The sequence below is a fragment of the Neltuma alba genome, unplaced genomic scaffold, assembly GCF_004799145.2.
Source record: "Neltuma alba isolate B1F8T4 unplaced genomic scaffold, ASM479914v2 tig00013752_pilon, whole genome shotgun sequence".
Classification (NCBI taxonomy): Eukaryota; Viridiplantae; Streptophyta; class Magnoliopsida; order Fabales; family Fabaceae; genus Neltuma; species Neltuma alba.
Window position 1 is genome coordinate 1 of NW_021637890.1, and position 21,995 is coordinate 21,995.

Consider the following 21,995-nt stretch of genomic DNA (forward strand, 5'->3'; position numbering starts at 1 on the left):
TACCATGTGAAATTCATAGCTTCTCATATTTGATGCAAGATATTATTCTATTAAAATCAAAAAAATGTTTTAAAAATATCCATATACACTTTCCTGTTTTTGTTCTTTTTAAAATTTTTCAGAATAACTGTATATTTAGTAGGAAATAGTCAAAATCAATTTATTATGTGTTGAAAAATGAAACAATCTCTTTCAGAAAAAGAAAGTAATCAACGATGGAGGAAAAAAACGTAGAAGTCATCTGTCAGAGGATCAAAGCTATATACTAGATTTTGCCAATTTAATGAAAATGAAACGCGCTTAAGATAAATCATTAAACAAGTTCTACAAATTTTAAATTATTATAGAGTGACAGTAGAATTTAAAAATAATTCTTTGGAAAAACATTTTTGCAAAGTAAAGAGCTAGTAAAGATGTTGACAATAGCAGTCAACTAATCTGATGTCATTAATAATAATTATAACGTTGCTTTCATGGATTGGGTCGGCTGAAGCTGCCTGCCACCCAGCTTCGCTGTCTCCCTATTTAAACCCTTCAAATTTTATTAATTAATTTAACTAAGCAAAATTAATTTGCAAAATAATAGAGCTGCAGATATTGTTTATTACCAGGGGGAAAAAAAACAATATAGTAGTTCAATGCGGCCAGATTCTGTTTTTTGACTGAATGCATTAATTTTATTCATTTATTATTTAAGCTTTTGGAGGAAAATATTTTGTAAGGGAGTGGATGGAGTTTAGTTAAATTTGGTGAAGGAATAAATTATTGATGGGGGCGGTTTCGTGAATGACATGAACATTGACGGAATAACAATACTTTAATGAGGTATTAGTTAAGAGAAATAGAAATTTGAACCACCTTCACCTTCAGTATTCTTGCATTTCTTTCCAATACATCCACAGTGTCTAGTACACTCACATATGAGCAGATGCTACTTGTTAAAGTCTGGATTTAATATGAATGGGTTAAATTTAAATCTTTATGCTTTTTTTTTAAATTTTAATGGGTACAAAATACAAAATAAAACATAATTTCTTAATTGGTAGTTTTAAAATATTTTTGTCTAAAAATATTAGTTAAAAATTTTAATTTGAAATAACTTTTATGACATGATTTTTTATTTATAATAGGAAAAGTCTCCTAAAAATGACTATTAATTTTAAAATTTCAAATTAGGAATTACTATAAAAATATGTTGTTTTTTGCTTTTTGAATGTAATCATTTTCTTTACTAGTGTAGTATTAATACTGATTTAAAATTTTGAAATTCAATACTTATTTTTTAAAATTTTTTCTTTATAATATTCAGATTTGTAACTTTGTTTTAAAAAAATCTAGTCATTCCAAGACCAAATAGTGTTGCATTTAGTTTTTTTCACTTATGAATAAAGTTGTGAGCGCTAGAAAAGTAATATATATATATATATATATATTTAAGAACTACCCTGTCTAGCTTTTATTATAGAGAAATTTCTAGAAGAAAAAATTGATGATTCTACATGTTAAATAATCAGCCTAGATATTAAGCTTTTTTTTTTGTTATATCTTCCCAGCTCATTTAAAGTCATTGTACTCTGAGAGAGTGCGCAATACAAAGTAAAAAAATTTTTCATTTAAATATGGATAAAATGAAACTTTTATTCCATTTTAAATAAAAAAAATAATAACTTAACTATTTTTCTTCTCATTTTCAATGAAGTACTCAGGAGTACTCGACATATTTTGGTAGGTGTTGTGAGCTTAGATTCAACACAGCCCCCAACCACCATGACCAAATTGTTCAGCTTTACATTATTATTCATCCTTTCTCTCACATACACACACACAACCTAAAAGTCCACAACAAATGGTTAGAAAAACATACCAAGAGGCCATTATTTTCCCTTCAAATTCAAAAATGATGATAATGGTATTGCATGGCCTTTCATTTTTTGTTGAAACCTATAATTGTACATGACATTTGGCTTGTGTATATTTGACCAGACTCATCATTGATGGCCACACCGACAAATTAAATTAATAGGTTATAATAACAATTACTTTAAGTTAATAGGCAGCGTACTCTCTCGTTCATAACAGTGAACTACTCCGATGGGACCACGTGCCGTGGTGGCTAACCACCTCTTTATATAATTTACATAATTTTTAGGGTAATATAATTTTTTAGTTTTTTAAATTTGTTTTCATTTTAATTTTAGTACTTCAAGTTTTGAATTATAAGTTTTGGTCTTTCAAATTTCTTTTCATTTAAAATTTTTGTTCCTATAATTGAATAAAAATTTGGATTATTTTGCCATTGAAGGACTAAAACTTATGATTTGAAATTGAAAAGATTAAAATCAAAATAAGAGTAAACTTAAGGGATGAAAGATTATATTAACCCTAATTTTTATGTATTAAGTGCTTATGATCCACTTATGCCTTTTGGCTGGTAACCTGTTCATTTCAATATTATACATATTATTCCCATATTTACATTTTCTATAATTAGTTAGATCCATATATATATAAATATACTCCTCCGGTCCTAATTATAAGACCCAATTGACTTATTTGAGGAGATTAAGGAAGTAAGTTAAGTTGGTTATTTATAATAAATAAGTGTTGTCATTCCTAAAATATCCTTGCTAATTAAGTATATTGGTTAAAACTATCATTATTAGAAGGATTATTTTGGAAAAAAAATGCATAAATATAAGAGACAAAATGGATTGGGTCTTATAATTAGGACCAAATAAAAAGTCAAATTGGGTCTTATAATAAGGACCGGAGGAGTATATGTTTATACACCATACCCCTCCCACTAACTTGCAATAATATTTAAATGCAAACTTATGTGTTTGAATATAAGACTAATTGAATCAACAAGTATTGGTCCAAGTGGAAGGGATTTGAATATCTTAAGCATTATATCTTAGGTTTGATCCTTGGGACAGTGTGTATAAAGAAAAATATTATTGAAAGGAGTCCCCACTACAGTGTCTGACAGTACTCTGAAAGATTAGTCTCTTACCGTTTAGGTGGGAGGATACTTTGACAGTATCTCGAAAGATTAGTCTCTTACCATCCAGGTGAGAAGATATTTTGGGCAACAACAAAAAAAAGACTAATTGATATGTATCACCGTCCAAACGAATAATTAAAAAAAAGTACGAATAAGATAAGTGGAATCAATATATATAGCACTATATAGCCAGGATCATGCCTTGATGTATGCATGTCAACCCTATCTAGCTTTCAAATTTGGTATTAATTTTTTAACAGTTTCTAATTAATAAAAAGATTACTCCAACAACTTAATGATATTTTTAGATGAAATAAATATGTTTAAAACTTTGAGAAACAAAGGGAATATTTGTTGGAACATCACTTCTAATCCTATGTTGATTAACAAGTCCCTAATTAGGTATGACTCGTGCCACAAAAATTTCAATAATTAATACGACTTAGAGTTTTTTATTTTTAACTTTAAAAAGTTCAGCTAAAATTTTTTTAAAAAGATGTTAGGCCTTTGGGTATCTCAATATTTATATTATAGGTGGACCTGGAAGTGATTTTTCTTTACCACTTAAAGGAAAAAAAGTTTCTATTTTACTTGTTTATTTAAAATTAAAATTTTGGTGAAGCAGCCCTTAGATTTGAATGATGGCTTCATAATTAAGCTTGAACTTTGAAAGTGGCAGGGGAAAGCAGGGAGCCAATATTTTGGTCATAATTGTGAGCTAACTAGTCGACCACTTTAAACAATAATATCAGACAAATCAAAACAAACAATTATCTAGTTCACGAGTTTGTTGAAGTTTGTTCTGGCCCCTTTTTCAAAGGTTTAAACCTTTTAAAAAAGCAACTACGTGTAAAGATTAGGTCGCTAAAACAATAACTTAATTATATTAGAAATGAAAACTTTTGGAGCATTATGGATGTATAACAAATTGACAAACAAATTCAGTGTGGAAGCAAGTTTTGTCTGTTAGGGGGACTACTAATTAGTTATAATTAATTCCTAAATTCACCAAAATAAACCCAACAATCTGAAAGACACAACCTACATATGTGAAGTGATTATGAAGAAATGTGGTAGTTATTAAGAAATGCGTGATAGTTATCAGAGAAAAATGTCTGAATGATTATTGCAGTACAAAATGAACATGATTCATATTTAATGTTTTTTTTCCAGAAAAAAATTATTATGTACTCCCACATAAATAACATAACCATTCGAAAGTTTTGACAAGTTGTCATTTCCTATATCAAATCTTTGTCATTACCATATTGTTCACCTACTTGGTACTTAATTACTTATGTGAGACTACAATAATTTTTCCTCTTTTTTGACAGTTATATAGACATTTGATATTACCTTACCGATCAAACCAGTCTAAACTTAAGTATTACCAAGTCTACAATATGAAAAATAATTCTCACGTATGATTTTTCCATCAAGAAGATTATAAGCTTTGATTTTTTTGGTGAATTGCACTAAAGTTTTAAAACATAGACGACATTTTCAATGTTCAGCACCACTCGTTACATTTAGACAAGGTCCTAAATTTGAGCTTGACATTGACATGTTTGTTTATTACTTTGGTATATTTAAATTGTATAAAATAAAAAAAATAGAGATGATACTTCCTTCAATTATAAATGAGAAACAGTATAGGAGCCTGTTTTGATTTTAAATGTAAAGTTTTAACATACTTTTTTGTCTCACAAATTTGAATTCCCCCCCTAAGTTTCTCTATTGATTAAGGAGGTCTTTCCATCATAAGAGTGATGTTACATGGAAATGATTAAAAAAAAAACTTTAAAAAATCAATACACATTTTTCATAAATAACAACTAACTAAACTAATTTTTTTAATATAAATAAATTACTTAACTTCTGCCTTTTATGACCCGAGGCAATCATAAAAATGAGAAGTAACACCCACCTTTTTCTGTTGCAAGGTCTCCACATATCCAAGAATATATGAGCATCAAAACAGATCCGAGAAGCTATTGGATTATATTTATTGGTTTATATATGCAATTGGCTGGAATTATGATTTGGTGAGTGATGGGTTTGTACTTTGCTTGAGTGATAGGAATGAGGCAATGAAGAAAAGTGACTGTGAAATGATAAGGAACCACACTGAGTTAGTTGAGGCGCTTTCCATGGTTGTTGCTGTTATACAAATAACAGAACAACAAGTACAACTAAACCATCCAACCACAACATATGTATTACTTACGTTGTCATTTTAGTTTCACCTCACGATCTCTTTCTCTCTCACAATTCCCACTTCCTCCCATAACTTAAAAAAAAAAAAAAAAGGTTGAATGTTACCTACTATTAGAAAGCCCAGAATAAATAATTTATTTACACACACACTCTTTCACAAAACCAAAAAGTTGAAGTTACAATTAATTAATAATTTCCATTTGAATGAAACCATGGCAAGTTACCAATTATTGAATACTTGAATGAATATTAAATTGTGATTGATTTTTTTTAATTATTTTAAAGTAAGCTGATGGCCGATAACGTTGCTTTCAAACAAGCAATTAATAGTGATACCAAACACGTTGTTCATAACATATTTATTTGATGGATATATATATATATATATATATATATATGCGTTATCCGTCTTGAATGGATTAGGCAGACAATAACATGTAGATATAGATACATGCTTACATGGCACGCCTTTATCATCTTTATCCACAAGCACAGCTTATATCAATCAACCAAATATTCATCAAAAGCTCAGTGTACAAAGTGTTGACCAATCCATATTATGCAGATAATTAATAATTAGTTTCTCATTTATTTTTAATTCCAACCCCTTGTGTTGAGGAATGCTCCCAAATGCTGATTTAATTTGTGCCTTAATGCACACTATAAATAATTAAAACCAAGATTTCGGTAGAAACATATCATTACTTGTTTATTTAAGTATTTAACAGCTGGCATTATTGCAGAATTAATATATATGGTTCTGTTTTTACATGAAGTTTGAAAAGCTAATCTCACTGTTACTTTTTTTTTTAAATAAAGCAAAGATCATAATCATTTTTGATGGGCCACAGGAAGATGACAGAGTCGATCCACAAAAACGAACAGAACAGGGGAACGAAAGCAGGGGCTAACAGAAGAATTTAAAATAAAGTTGGGCCTAGGCCGGTGAGTACAAGCTTAACTGGGCTTCACCAGGGCCCAACAAGCCTTGGTTAACTGAAAAGAAAAACCACCTCGTCCTTTCAAATGGATCTCATGGTCTCATCCAACTTCTATTTTTGTTGTGGGCTTATTCCTTTCTCTGTTCACCGGAGCCAAAAACTTGTATATTTATTAGTTTGTCGTTGAGTTTTTTTTTTTTTAATTTTTTCAATTTTTTCCTATTAAAAAATAAATGCCCTAAAAACTATTATAAAGTAAATATTTTAAAAAAGTGGTGTTTCATTTTAAAATTGAAAAAATGGGGCTTTACTCTAATTAATTTTAGTTTTTATATATATAGCTATATTAAGATGCAATCAAATGATGGCCCGAGTTTAAAAAGGGGACATAATTTTGGAGTAATTCTGTAGGCTGTAGCAGAGGATTAATGTAATTACATAATATCTCAGGAGTCTCTATTAGTTACTCTGTCCAGAGGAGTGCACGAAACCCCTCAGACGTAGCTTACCTCGTTATCGTAATTATTGTTTTGTTCTTATTCCTCTTATTATTATTAATTGTTGATTTTGTCACTGTCGTCGTTGTCGTCGTCATCATCATCATCATTATTTATATGGTCAATTAGTAAGAAGCTAGTTCCCGCGTTTTTATAAACTAAGCCGACATGTTAGAGAAAAAGCAGTTTCCATGTAGTTGGGATCCTCGATAATTTGTTTTTAAAAAGTGAGTTGGGTCTTAATAACGTATCAAAGTTAGATGTTTAGAATATATGTCTCATATAGCTTAAACAACATTTTTGAAGAGATACTTTCAAATTATTCCTAAGTGATACTCTTTTGTGTAGTTTGTTTGGTTTAAAAAATCCCATGATTGGTACGCACTCCTTCATTTACAAGTCAGATTTTGAATGCTATACATATATGTGACAAAATCAAAATTGATTTTTGGGAGCAAATGGAAGTACTTCAATGAAGGGGAGATTGATGATGAAGCATGCATATAAGTGAAAAGTGTTTAAATGAGGAGATAGGGTTTTGTCAGAGTCATAACGAATGGGGTCAATTCCTTACACTGCATTCAGTTATTGTTTGTCCTTTTAACTCTGTCCCTTCCTTTCTGCCTTTGTCATTTCTTCGCGTGATTCTCTCTCTCTTCCCTCCCTCCCTCCCTCCCTCTCTCTGATCTCTGTCAGTGTGTGTTTATGCGTGTGCATCCATATATATGATACCAACTTATCGCTGTTCACCAGCTGTGTCTTCTTCCATGTCTCATCAAAGCCATATTCAACCCTCTTCTTCATCTTCTTATCCTCCTGATGACCCCCATCATGATCAGTCACTGAATCGCTTGCAAACTTCTTATCACCAGGATATGATCCCAGATGTGAGCATTATATATATGTATATATATATCTCTTAGTTGTTATTGTTATTATTATTTGCTCCTCTTTGTTGATTTGCCTTATTGATCGATCACTGTCGTGTTGTGATGTTCATCAGGCAGACCAGTGGAAGAAAGAGGATAAGAATGATCAAGTTAAGGAAGGATCAAGCAAGTGGAAGCCTTCAAAGATGAGAATGATGGTTCGGGAACAAAGTAAGCAGAGGTTTGAAGATCATCATCATCATCAGAAGCCCTTATCATCATCATCATTATCCTCATCAACTGACCATAATAACATGTGCAATAGAGCTTGTTCCTCGGATCAAACGTCTCATATCGGTGTTAGGGTTTGTGCTGATTGCCAGACCACTAAGACCCCTCTCTGGAGGAGCGGACCAACAGGCCCTAAGGTACACATCTTCTTCTTCTGATCTTTCAAATTAAACATCTTCTCTTGTACTTTGTAAACGACTTCACAGGCTTTAGTATCCCTAATTCATAGACTTGGAAATACAAAGTGAATTTAACTAATTAATTACATATGCGGGATATGGGCTAAATATATATATATATATATGCTACACTGAGCAATCATTTTGGCTTAACAGTCACTTTGCAACGCGTGTGGAATTCGGCAAAGGAAGGCGAGGCGTGCCATGGCGGCGGCGGCGGCTTCTGCTCCGGTGAGGGAAAACAAGGTACAGAAGAAACAGGAGAAGAAGCCACTGTTGAAGAAGAAGAAGAAGAAGAAGCGAAAGCTTGGAGTAGTGAAGGCATGTGGAGGTAGAAAGAAGCCTGTTTTGGAGGATTTTGCTACGAGGTTGAGCAAGAGCTTGTCTGCGCAACAAGTTCTATTCCCTCAGGACGAGAAGGAAGCTGCTATTCTGCTCATGGCTTTATCTTGTGGTCTTGTTCGTGGATAAGGTTTCTCGCTATGCTGAATTATTTTCTCATCATTGTCTTTTTTTTCCTTGTTTTGTCTTATTGGTGGGATTATTACAATCATTAAGTATGTTGTTATGTGAGTGTTTGCGGTCTCTATTTTTTGGGAGCTCCCAGTAGAGGATGCGGTGAAATTATATATACAGGAAGTGGAATTAGGGGGAAGAGATAAGAGAGGACAATAAAGTTGTGGTGGGTGATGCTGTGAGCAGCGTACCATACTGCCGTACTTTAACTCATGAACAAGAAAAAACAGATGGTATCTATGTCTTTTTGACAACGTATTTTTTCTTTATATTGTTGAATTCAATAAAACTGATGGTGTCTAGGCAGGCCTTTTCGATAATGTATTTTCTCTTTATTTTGATGAAGTCTACTCCTCCCGTCCTTAATAGATCCTAAGTATTAAGTTAATTTTGATTCTAAGTATAATACATAATTATCATACTATCAATTTTTCCTACATTATCCCTATGAATACTCCTTCAACCATAGTCAAGTAAGTAAGGAAGGGAGGATATTAAGAAAGATGATTATAGTCTTTTAGGAAAAACATGTCATATTTCTTATAATTAACCAACTTATCTAACTTTCTTAATCTAATTAAATTAGTTAAATATGTCTTATATTAAAAACCGGAGAAGTATAAAATTTGAGACACAACAAGCTAAATTTTGGGCACTACTCATATCTTAATTCAAAATCTTAAGACACATTAAATATATAAAGTCTTTTTTCAATTATATACTCCTTCCGGTCCTAATTATAAGAGTTAGTTGACTAATTTGATGAGATTAAGGAAATAAGTTAAGTTATTTATTTATAATAAATATGTGTTGTTTTTCCTAAAATATCATTGTTAATCTAGTGTGTTGGCTAGAACTATCATTATTAGAAGGACTACCTCAGAAAAAAATGTATAAATATTAGAGAAAAGATGTATTGGGGTCTTATATTTAAGATCAAAATAAAAGTCAAACAAGATTTTATATTAAAGACCGGAGGAGGTAGTACATACTTATCGATCTCTTGTCTAGCATAAGGTAACTCTATTCGACGTGGAACATCTTCCAATGTCAAGCCAAGTACACTCCTACTTGATATCCCAACAATCTTTCCTTAAATAATACACTTCTCTGCTCTCAAATATCTATACTTTTCTCTTAAACAAGACATCATCCTCAAACTCTATAATCGGACCCTTCTCTGTCTTAATAATTAATTAGACACCTATTTAGGCTCTGTTTGGGTGCTCTAAAACCGTGGTTTTAGAAGCACTTTTCCACAAAACAAGGTAACCTCCTCCACATATTTACTTCGTAATCCGTAAAAACACTTCTGAAACCATGGTTTGGTTTTTATCTAAACACTCCCTTAGTTTCAAATATTGAGCCTTTCTTTATGTAGAAGAAAGAGGACCCACGTCCAACAAAGTCTTCCGAAGAAAGTGATCAATATTACTTTTTCTGATCTCTCTACGCTCCCTCTTTTTTCTTTTTTTCTTTTCCTTATTTGTCAAATTGTACTATACTTACACTTTTATTTGCGTTTATTGAATTGATCTCCTCTCTCTCCCTCTCTTTTGACCTCAATGAATTCTCCGCTAAACCTTAAGCTATCTGCATATAATTATATTAATAAACTATTTGCTACTGTCTGACATGCATGTACATACACAAAACACAAGACAATACGGTTAAAATATATATTTGGTTTTTTAACTTTATATAAAGTTTTAATTTGGTCCCTTAACTTTAAAAAGTATATTTTTAGTCCTTTAACCCTAAATTTTTTTTAAAAAAATGATGACATCAAGATCTTAAATATTGATAAAACATTCTCAAATGCTAACATATTAAATTTAATTTTCAAAAAATCCATGATTGTTATGAAAAAATCATCATTAAAGCCTAATGATTTTAGGGTTAAAGGATCAAATGTATGATTTTTAAAGTTAAGGGATTAAATTGAAACATTGTACAAAATTAAAAAACCAAATGTATACTTTAGCCAAACAATACTCAAATCAATTTCATATTACGGTCAGATTGTGTCATTCCTCATTCAAGGTGCATGTATATGCGTATACCGTTATCATCAGTTAAAGTTGATGTGCACATGTATTTCTAATTAACAAGGGGTTACTCATTGTTATATTACTACTTCCGTTTCTAATTATAAGAATTTGTTTGTAGTCTATAAAAAACACAATCCTAGCTACAGTACTGAAATCCACTGAAGCGCAATGCATAAATCAGTGGTTGTTGCCTTGTCTGAGGCTAGGTAGGGAGAGAGAGAAGCTCAGAGATCAGAGGGGAAAGCAACAAGGGTTGTACCTTTTTAGCTTAGCTTTTCAGATGGACGTAAACGAGAGCGCTTCTGCTCAATCATGACAGTGATGATTCGCTTTGGTAAAATAATGAGATATAATACTTATCGCCAATTCGCGATCCTGTACAGCTTTTTTGTGGGACAACCCCTCTGGAGAATTTGGCAACTTGTTTCACAGCAACACACTTATTTGACGCCAAAAGCTGATTTCTACTTTGAAAGACAAAGAATAAACACACATATGTATCAACTGAACTGTGAGGATTTACATATAATCTAATACTGTGTTTGGGAAGGCGTTCAATATGTAATTTAAGATTGTACTCTGTTCAAAGGATGAAGAATAGCTGCTCGCAATGGTGTGCCTCTGGTCATGTAACTTTTTCTTTATTTTTCTCTTCTTTGCTTTTTTAATGTATATATGATACGTTATTAAAGAAGATTATTATTATTTGCAGTCGGCAATAATATGTTTTTGCCTTGACACAAAATTTTTTAAGTGAGTTAGATAATAAAGGCTTATCAAGACCAGGACATGTCTTTAGATTTAGAGTCATAGAGTTACTTATAGATCGTCTATCAACAAAATCCTCACATCGGTAATGGAATTCAAACTCACGATCTTGTAGGTTATAAGTTGACTTCTCACCAAAAAGACCAATTCTTGTCAGCAATACTCTTTTGTTCCTTTGTTGTATCCTCCTCTACTTTTTCGTTTTTCCTTGATAACGTCCTCTGCTGAAAAACCAGTCAAAAGCGCCAATTCTCTGAGAGAGATGGAATGTAATTTAAATATAAAACGGAAAATTTGTCTTCTTTAATTTGCTATCTTGGGTTGAGAGTGTCTTCGGAATGAAACAATGCCTCATGCCCTCATGGGGATGATTAGAAGCAGCAAGCAAATGAAAGAAGAGAGCGAGGGAGACGCATGCGAGACAAAAAAAAAAGAAAAAGCATGGAACAAGAGAGAAAAGAATTAAAAAATATTTTTAAATTATAAAGTGTTCTTTGGCCAAAAAAAATAATTATAAAGTGTTCATTAACTTTACTTAATTTACATTTTCACTTTGTTTTATGTTACTCCTTTTAGTTGAAATCAATTTTTCCATATGTCTACACACTATGATTTTTATGTATTTCTAATTCTCGTTCCAAAACAATCTTTGCCGAGCTGTAAACTACAGCTTAGACAAGTTTAATAGCTAGTACTCCCCTAATCCTGAATATAACACTTAATTAGCTAAGTTATTAGCTAATCTGAATATATTAAAAGTGTTAGTTAAATTAGCTAACATGATATTTTGTTTTAAAACATCTTAAACATCTTCTTTAATTTCCTTTTTTCCTCTCCTATTTAATTATTATTGAGGAATATTAGTAGGGTTAATTTGAAAAAAATTAGTAAACATGTGAAATAAATTTTATATATAAAACCAACTTTAATTTCTCAATTAGGTCATACATTAGAAATCAGAAGGATATTTGTTTTCGTCCATTGGAAGGAATAGGGCTTTGAGCTTCCGGATAAATAGACAAGTGACAGGGGTAACAAATACAAATAATTAGGATAAGACTATACTCGTGTGCTGGGTACAAAAACCACGATTTAATTCGTGGAAATTAGCATCGTCTAGAAAGGATGAAGTTCAAAGAGAATATAGCACGATTTGACAAACCGACACACCGCTATAATAAGTAGTACACCGGAACACATTTGAGTATATTCCCGATCGTTGAACACAACGCAAAACATGGCCGCATAACCACCTCCTTCCTCAGCCCTCTGGATTTCTGTGAAAAGCCAAGGATCATCTCTTCACTATGAATTGACTGGCTTTCCATTTAATTTAGGGAAAGGGTCTTGCTTGCTCAAAACAACCACTTTACTCTTGTGAGCGAAGTAGCCTTTCATAAGGTTCTTATATATCAATATGGCCATAATACACTCCACCTGCAAATCACAGCAATCGGAAACCACAATACCACCTTCTTTACTTCTCCTTAGATAGGTAATAACCTCTAAGTTGGAGAATAAAAGCAGAAGAAATATGAAAATTACCTCATCCACATCCATGTCCATTTCAAGCCACCTCAATGCTTTCACAATAACCTCCAACTTCACCTGATGAGCTTTGTTTGGGTCCCTTTGCTTCTGAATAATGTAACTGCCGTGTTGTCATGGGATAACAAGAAATTAGTTGTTCATCAACTTAAGGAGCGATCGATTCATTTATCAACCGCAACAAACATGGGAGGGTGCAAAGTGATATTGGAAACTTACATTTTCTTCATCAATCTCTGGTAAACTTGAAGTTCTAACTTCTCTAGAACAAGATATACACCTGACCTCAAGAACCTGCAAAAATAAATAAATATTGATTTTACTCTGCAAGATGAATCTTGGAATAACTCATTTGATGAGTAATTTTACCGGTCCTCATGATCTTGAAGGGCATGCCGAAGAAGTCGAAGATCACCCTTCCTTAAAGCTTGTACAATGTTGCTGTACTGTCCCAAAGTTAAAAGGAGCAATTGTATTAACACACTTGGAAGACATAAATTTGCTAATACTATGCATTTCAACCAATGTATGGGGTCCACTGATGCATCCTTGGTATCATGGGATATTAAGACCCACAATGAGTAATATGAGATGCCTAATGCAGTATTTAAATGATTTGGTTCTTCCATCTTAATAGCTAGCTTTTGGGGTAGGATACTCCATCCCATTTAGGCACCCATGGAGAGTTCTAACTTGCAGGAGGTTGAATGAAGTTTCGTAGATTGGAGACATTGGGATGTTACCTTTACATCGGAAGCTAATGTTATGTAATTATAGTAATAAAGGAGAGTTAAGGGTCTGTTAGGGGGTGTTAGTGCTTCAGGTCCATCATTAAAGGGGATGGGGGTAGTTTGTAAGCATGGCTTATGAGCATGAATAACGAGACTTGGTAGTATGGGACATAAGTCCCACATTGAGTACCATGAAATACTCAATGGGTTATTTAAGTGGATTTGTTTCTCATCTCAATAGCTAGCTCCCAGGGTAAGATTTCCTATCCCATTCAGGTACCTACATCAGCCATAAAGGATTTTAATTTGGTTTTGGTACCCTAATTTAGCCCACCAATCACGCACATCACCTGCGTTGGCCGATGAACTTTACTTTCACACCAACAAACACAAGATAAAAAGGAATTCTCACTAGGCCAAACATACCTCAGGTAGGTTGTACTTCTCCAAAAGCCAATCTCTAGGTAATATGCCGATTGAAAGCTTCACGGGAATTAGATACTTAAGAATCATCCTATGTTCAAAGAAAAATAAAAGAAAGAAATATGAGACACAATTTGGAACAGTGGAAATGTAATGATTCAGTAAAACAACTGTCAAGGTATCCAAAAGACTTTGATGCACCAAGGCCATCTAGACAAAGCAGTTATCATCATATTATCCGCTAAAAAAAAAAAAAAATTCAAATAAAACAGAGTCAGACGCATCTCAATAATCAATCATAATGATTAACTATTATTATTAATCATCCAACATTTCGCGATTAACAATCATTATTAATCATCATTTAATTTTATTAAACCAATGGTGATAAATAGTCAAGCAAATAAGGTGCAAACTAAGTGGTGTTGGACATAGTAGTCAAATCGAATTGCAAACTGGCAAGTATATTTCCAGTTCATAAATTGTAATATTGAAGAAAAAATTGAAAAATAGCTTGAAACATATCATGTAAAATCTGTATCTATACATATCATAGTAAGACATCCTAGATAAATATTATTTAACCCCATATATTTAACATAAATAATTAACTGCCAGCCATACATTAGCCACAACTTGCTACCTCGGGCTGGCTCAGGTGGCAAAGGACTGGGACGGGGTGACGTATAAATAGTGATCAAGGGTTCATATCTTTCTGATGTACCCAAAAAAATTAGTCACAATTTGAAGTTGCAGGCCAAAATGTTCAAGCTGAAGGATTTCAGGGTTGCAAATGCATCCAATTCTGAGTATGATTAAAACCCAAAAAGAAAAAACGTTCAGTGCACACAATCTAATCCGTATTTCGGGAGGTAAAAGAACTGTTACATATCGAGCACTGCTATTTCGCAAAATTTTTGTACACACAGATACCTGTACATGCCTTTCTCAAAACACTGTCTTTTTATGCATGAGAATATAAGACAATCAATGTAGTAGAGTCCTTCAGTTTTACATAGTCCACCTAATCTCTAACAGAGTAAAAGCTAGGAGATGGAATACAATGTGGTTCCACAAAAGGCTGATTCCAAGAGTTAAGGGACACGCTTTAGACGCATCTATCCCATTGCAAGCTCTATAAGATGATCCCCTTCCAGACCAGTTTAGACACTTTAATTAATAGCCATTTACCTTCCAAAAGGTTCACTAATCTAATTATCCAACTAATAATTTTGTTCTATTGGGCTGAAAAAGTTAGCATAAATAAAAAAAAGAAGACCAATATATATTAAATGTACCATCAACGATCATATTTTAAAAGCTAGTACACACCAAATATGCATATTTACTGTCACATGGATGCATTATTGCAAGCAAAGTACATTGTAATTTAACCACTAAAAATCACCCTCATGCAAATGCCATATACACAGTTAGCACACCTGGACCAAACCTGATATTGGCTTCACTCTGAGGGTTGCAATGCTTCAAGGCATACGACAATTTATGATCAGCCTGTCAAGTTGTTTGTGCAAAACATAAATAAAGACCTTAAAAAATTGAAGTAAATCTTTAGCTCTTACTGGTTACTACCACATAATATTAGCTAAAGTAAGATTCAGTTGAAAATGCAGATGAAACATTCATGAGATAAATTAATAAAAGTTAAGCAATACATTGATTCAAGTGAGCTCACAACAATGGTATTATATACCATTCTGTTAAAAATAGTATTGCTTAGAGATAGGCATACCATTGTAAAGTAAAAATATACTGAAATATTATAAATCTAGCAAGCAGGTGACGCATCAAACTCAACATGCAAGTAGCTCATAATGATTGAGAAGAAATTAAAAGTACTTACAGCAAGGAAATTTTCATTGAAAACTTCCAGGCGACCAGTATAGTACATGTAAGTGACCTGAAGCCAACCATTATGGTAAGCATATTTGAAAATACAAACATATATTAATTGGATTCCAAGTTCCAACACTAACCTTGTCATTTCTAGGAAATTCTTCGAAGTCAAATATGCGTGCAGTTTCAATGCTTCGTATTACACTGCGGCACAGGTGAACTGTACCAAGCTGTAAAGCAGCAATAATAAATATATCAGTATTAACTTCAATAACAGACATCATTCCAGTCCTAACCCCACCCTTACTTGAATCCAGTGAATATGTCACAAATTTCATAAGCTCAGGTGGTCCCCAAGTTAAGTTCAGACTGGTGTCAACTGACTTTCAAGAACCATCAATGACTAATATTGAAGTAAAATGTACCATAAATTTTACCTTAAAGTAAATCTTGAATAATTGACAAGTTACATATAATGCTCCAACACGCTTTTGTCCTTTCCCCTGGAATACAAGAAAAACCATGAAAGAGTAAGCAGAGCTGCTCTAAATATCAAACTCCACGCAAGTGCCTTGGCGCAGATAGAAGTATTTTCTTCTTGTTTTGCCGATGTGACGGGTAGAAGAATATGTTGCACGAAGTTAATTCTAAATGGGAAGAAGTGTTAGGCCATGACCTGGGAAACACTAAATATTTCTTACGAGATGGCTAACCAAAAGGATTAATTAAGCGCAAGGCTAATCTGCTACCCGAGACAGGAGAATTTTAAGATTTAGAAGGCATTTCACATTATGTAGTGTTAAGTCATAAAATGGCAGAAATAAGTAGCACCATTGTTAATTTTTCCAAAGAGGGGAATATCATGCCTGCAGTCATTGTTGGGTTCAAAAAACTAAAAGGATCAACAATTAAAATGACTGAAAATAAAGGTTAACATGTAGACCGCGTAACACGTGATGTAAATTTATAAAGATCGCAGCAATAAGTAGCGTCACCCTTAATTTTCAGACAGAGAATAATGAGCTCACAATCATAGTTTGGTTTTGAAAACTCAAAGTATCAGCCATTAAATAGATCAAATTAAATACAAAACCTAAAGGTAAAATTGGATTTCAAGTAACAATATGTTATTTATGCCAACAAAATAAGTATCAACGACAAAAAATTACAGGAGAAAATCTTTTAAGTAATGAATGGACTAGACAACTAAGCATCTACATCCGCAATAGGAAACATACCGCAAGTACACCAAAAACTTTCATAAGGAATGAACCAGCTCCTTTCAATTTCTCGGGAGATTTCCCATTTGAAGCCAGTTCTTTGTCAGCCTAAGAAAAGGAAACAACAATAAAAATCTTGACCCGTTATCTAAACTAAAGTATATGAACTTAAAGTCTGAGAAACCCATGAGTGAATCTTTCAGAATCATAAAAGGGCATTTCATATCATACCCTCTCCGCAAGAACCCTAATTTCGTAAACAATGGCGTACAACGCTTCCAAGGCCCACGCGGATTCCCAATTGCGAAATTCCTGGATGAAAGCACTGAATTCCAGCCATTACAACAACCATATCAACGCTAGGATCTCTTTGTTTTTAAAAAGATAAATACTACATATATGTTTAAACTCAGGAAAAAGGAATGCAGAAAAGGGAGGGGGAGTAGAAATACTTGGAAGATTTTTCAAATGATTGATAAGATTCAACCAAATTGCCCTGCTTATAACTTTGCAAGGAGCGGAAAACAGGAACAAGGATTTCTCCGTACTGATAATACTTCTCGGACTGCTTGATCAACCTATTAGCATCCTAAACAGATACCCAAACACGTCCAATAGATTAATAATCCCTTTGGAACATCCATGGATAAGCTAAATTCACAAGCGAAAAGAAAGGGGGTGAGAGAGATGTATAAAGAGAAACCTGGAAGAGATTGAGGGCGTCAGCTACAGAGAGAAGGAAGGGGGAGTTAGAGGAGAGAGAGAAGAGAGACTTCAGGGAAGCTCCGTCTTGAGAAGCAATGGAGTCGCAGAAGCGATTGAGATATTCCGTTATCCTCCTGTGTGCTTCCCCCATGCTCATGTAAGCCATGGCTGCCTGCTTGTTTCTTCCACTCTATTCAAATTTCGATTAGTTTCAGACCAACTTCGATCGGTGCGTTACTGTATTATGGCTATTTTCCGATTCCCATTATTCTCGTTGGACTTCGTAAACGACATCGTTTCGAGCTTCCATTGCGCCTCAGGATTTCGGGCTTGCCTATATAGGCCCAATGGCCCAAAACCTCCAAAAAGGCAACTGTTGCTGCGTCTCTCTTTACGCGCTCGTCATATAGAGTGGAAGCCATTGCCGTGCTGAGAGAACCATCTGGAGACGAGAGCAGGTGAGTGAGCAGCGAGGTTAAGGGTCCTTTCGGAGGCGTAGCTTCTGTTTCTTCGCCGTTTAACGTGGTATGCAAAAGTTTATAGTGTTTTATTCAATTCGCTCAGCCACATGTTATAAATATGACGACGTCGACTTCTTTTCCCTCTTCTTTCTTTCCTTTGTCTCATCTTTCGTGGTTGATGTTTGAGCTTATTTCTTTGTAGTTCTCGAAATATTGTATGTAGATGGTCGTTTTTGGTTTTGTTTTGCTCCCTCTATTTATTGGCATAAACCCTTCTTTCTTTCTGCTGGAGCAGTTTGCTATGGAGGGTGAATATAACGTTTTAGATATCATTGACGAGGAGGAGAGGTTTGACAATGTTGATGACGATGTTGAGATGCTCGATGTTGAAGAAGGAGAGCTGTTGGACCATGATTCAAAGACTGATATGGGGCAAGACAGTAGTGGAGATATCAATAGAGCAAATAAAGAATCCCAGAGTAAGAATCGCAAGCGTAGAGCTAATAAGAACAAGAATAAGAAGAAGAGGAAGGGTTCAGGATCCATCGACGTAAACAGGTACCCTCTTCTGAATAGGAAGCCACTTTTTAAGTTTACCTTGGATTACGGAGTCAATTGAAAATAAAATCATTGGTTATACCTCAATGCCAAAAAAGTTGTTCATACAGGAAGGTTGCACCCGTAGTATTGAATTCTAATGAATTATGTTCTTTTCAGGTTTGTGTTAGATACTTGTCGGCGGTTGAAAGAGAAGAAGTCATACATGGTATACACAGCTGTAGGTTGCCTTGGGGTCGCAGCATTAAGCGACCTCATCAAAGAGGTATTAGAACCTTTTATTTTCTATTAATTTGGTTTCATATTGAAAGGTTATTTCCTTAATCAATTTGCCTGACAAAGTAGGGCTTTCTGTGGAACATAATGCGAATTTTGAAGTTGGAAGTTGAAACCAAAAAAAAAAAAAAAAAAAGGCCTAAAGAACCATGTACAGAACAATACATTTCGAGGCTCTAATAAGAAGCACCACTGTGCTAAATGTAGTCAAAAGGTTGGAGAGGCTTTGCTTCTGATGCTATCTGTCTACTTGATGATGTTATGTTCCTGGGGTCCCCCGGTGGTCTTAATTTCCCTTTATTTACCAAAAATTGGAAGTCTTACTTTTGACGTTGATTTTGGTAACCAATTACTAAAATGTTGATGTAACTAAGTGTCTTGTCTTAATTGTCCAATCCTTCTCCGTTTTTCTTACGAATCACCGATTTCTTAATTCTAAATAGTTTTATGTCCTTATAGTTTTATGGAGGCTTATGTTTTTTGGGGCTTGATTGGCTACTATAAGTTTGCTGTAACAACTTTGTTCCGTTAAGACACGCACAAATGCAAAACTTTGATCCTTGATGTAACAGTGTCTGCAGCATGCACAGTTATAAACACTATCTTTTTAATTTTCTGGTTCATTTTATATCTAATTATCTACCACTTGAACATCATAGAGTATTGTTTCTACAACCGTAGATCTGCCCTCACAAAAGTTGCTGGGTTTTGTTGTGTGGTCCTATCGCTGCTATCTGGATGCTCTTCAACTTCACTCACTGGATCTTCTATTAGTCCTCATTTAAAATGTGCTTTCCATTTTTTTTTTAATAAAAAAAAGTTCTGTCACAATTAGTTTTTTTATTTCTTCTGGTTCTTTCTCTCTCTCAATGGGCGCATGTTTTGTCCCGGGAGCAGATGTAGTTAACCTGCTTTTCCTAAGGAAAGGTGAGAAATTAGGTCCTACCTGATTTGGACAAGCCTAGAGCTGATGGTGCTCATCCACTCTTCTATTGAACCACTCAACCTTTCATAATTTCTGATGCACAATTTTGTGTCCCTAACCTTGCAGATTTTTTCTTCCAGAAGCTTGTTTGCCCCCTTCTACATCTATGCTTGAGATCTGAGGTTCCTGGCTGAACCACTTCATCATTTGTTAATTGTGAAGGTTGAGATTCATTCTTTACTTCATTTTGTCGGTGACAGTGCACATGTAAAAGCTGTTTTCACTTGAAGAATTGAACATGCTGGCTATAAACTAAGTGATGTTTGCTTACCTAACGTAGCCAGCCACTGATGTTCAAGCCAAAGGTGGATAACATTGAATGCCATCTTATTGTCCCTTCACTGATGACAAGATATCTGTTTTATGAATTTCTTACGTTCTTTTCTTGTGTAATTTTTAATTATAATTTTTTGCTTGTACAAATTTTATGGCCCTTGGAAGCTTGATATACCAAAGAAGGGTCGGGTAATCAGCTACATTATGTACCATGCTCTGCTTGCATGTTGATGATGGCTTTTTTTGCTGTCGTCATTGTTGTCAAAGACATCTCAAAAGCTTTTGTTGTTGGTTCTGGTTCTTTTTGTATGTCCAATTTGATACTCTCCAAACTTGTATGATAACATGTTCAAGCTTCAGGTTGATGCTATCCAAACTTGCGGAGGGCAGATGACTGCTGATGGTAGCCGCTTCCGAAATGGTGGTGGTATATTGTGGAATATCATTAAAACTCGAGAACCAAAAGCTTATAAGGAGATAATGAAAAAAGCAAAGGACTTTGAGGTGTGTGAGTAATTTTTCTAATGCTGACAAACTGTTTGGTTTCTAGATTCCCCTCGTAATTTATGCAGGGAAGGTTTTTATAGGTGTGGACTTCAAAAGGGGGAAGGGATAAGGAAAAATGTGATTAGTGCTCCTCTCATATGATGAGGATAAGTAGAACTGAGTTATCTCTCAGCAATGAAGCTTGCTTATGGCAACATATGTATATGTATATGTATATGTCTATGTATATGTATATGTCTGTGTGTGTATATATGCATATTGGATTCCGAGGTGAAAATGAAGACTGGGTAAAAATTTGCTGATTACACTGGTGCATAATCAGTATTTTTTTTAAAAAAAAAATGTTTTGTTTCACTAAGATTAGTGAATTGGTCAGGGCAACCTCTGCCATCTAGAATATTATATACAACATTTGATTTGTTATGCCTGTGGTTTAGCTTAAAAGTTTATAAGTTCCATGATGAATAACCAAGCCTATGCATTATCTTAATTTAAGCTTGTATGCTAATTTGACCAAGTAATGATGAGTAGTTCGTATTGCTTAACAAGTTTGTGCAATCATGCAGAAGCAATTCAGACGGCCATTTGCGGAGCGACCCTCCGGGCAAAAGAAAGAGGATTCTCCAGAAGTGACATTTTCATTTGCTAAAGGGGCTGAAACCAATGTTTCAGATGACACTGTTGTTGCATCCCCAGTACAAAATCAAAATGAGCCATCTGCATCCGAAGAGAAACGCATCTCTGTCCATGATAGATTGAGGATACCTGTTTCATATGATGATGACCTGCTTGCAGAGAGTGCAAATAATAATGCAGCTTAGTTGTGGGACAAAGAGCCCTTCATTGATTAATATTTTCCCAGAGATGGAGGCCTACCAAATGCATTTCTTCCTATTTCCTTTTGGATTGAGCAAACAACATCCGCCTCGTGCTCTTTATGCACAGAAAGTACTAGAGGAATTCTTTTATTTTTTTATTTCCAAGGATGTTGTCGTTTGTGATTTTTATTTTATTGGTGAGAATAGAGGTATTTAGTTGCTTTTTGATAGTAAAATATCAAAAGCTTATTTCATGAGTTACTTTGTGAACACGTATGAGGTATATATTTATTTTCT

The 21,995-nt window shown here is 33.9% G+C and overlaps 3 protein-coding genes across 3 annotated transcripts; 2 read left to right on the top strand and 1 right to left on the bottom strand.

Annotated features, from left to right (window-relative positions):
- The first annotated feature begins 7,314 nt into the window (after nucleotides 1-7,314).
- LOC114739056 (putative GATA transcription factor 22) lies at nucleotides 7,315-8,856 on the top strand. The gene is made up of 3 exons (XM_028927127.1): nucleotides 7,315-7,546; nucleotides 7,663-7,956; nucleotides 8,155-8,856. Exons 1-3 carry the CDS (start codon nucleotides 7,385-7,387, stop codon nucleotides 8,467-8,469), a joined length of 771 nt encoding a protein of 256 aa, XP_028782960.1. The 5' UTR covers nucleotides 7,315-7,384; the 3' UTR covers nucleotides 8,470-8,856.
- A 3,502-nt stretch (nucleotides 8,857-12,358) lies between these two features.
- LOC114739054 (enhanced ethylene response protein 5) lies at nucleotides 12,359-17,983 on the bottom strand. The gene is made up of 13 exons (XM_028927124.1): nucleotides 17,816-17,983; nucleotides 17,565-17,701; nucleotides 17,344-17,437; nucleotides 17,131-17,220; nucleotides 16,330-16,395; nucleotides 16,033-16,122; nucleotides 15,900-15,956; nucleotides 15,489-15,550; nucleotides 14,039-14,126; nucleotides 13,251-13,327; nucleotides 13,101-13,175; nucleotides 12,879-12,984; nucleotides 12,359-12,770 (listed from the first exon to the last, which is right to left on the bottom strand). The coding sequence occupies exons 1-13, from the start codon at nucleotides 17,981-17,983 to the stop codon at nucleotides 12,639-12,641; spliced, it is 1,242 nt and encodes a 413-aa protein (XP_028782957.1). The 3' UTR covers nucleotides 12,359-12,638.
- Nucleotides 17,984-18,286: 303 nt separating this feature from the next.
- On the top strand, nucleotides 18,287-21,952 carry LOC114739057 (uncharacterized). Its single transcript, XM_028927128.1, has 5 exons — nucleotides 18,287-18,342; nucleotides 18,574-18,836; nucleotides 18,996-19,101; nucleotides 20,734-20,877; nucleotides 21,447-21,952. Exons 2-5 carry the CDS (start codon nucleotides 18,580-18,582, stop codon nucleotides 21,699-21,701), a joined length of 762 nt encoding a protein of 253 aa, XP_028782961.1. The 5' UTR covers nucleotides 18,287-18,342; nucleotides 18,574-18,579; the 3' UTR covers nucleotides 21,702-21,952.
- Nucleotides 21,953-21,995: the final 43 nt, after the last annotated feature.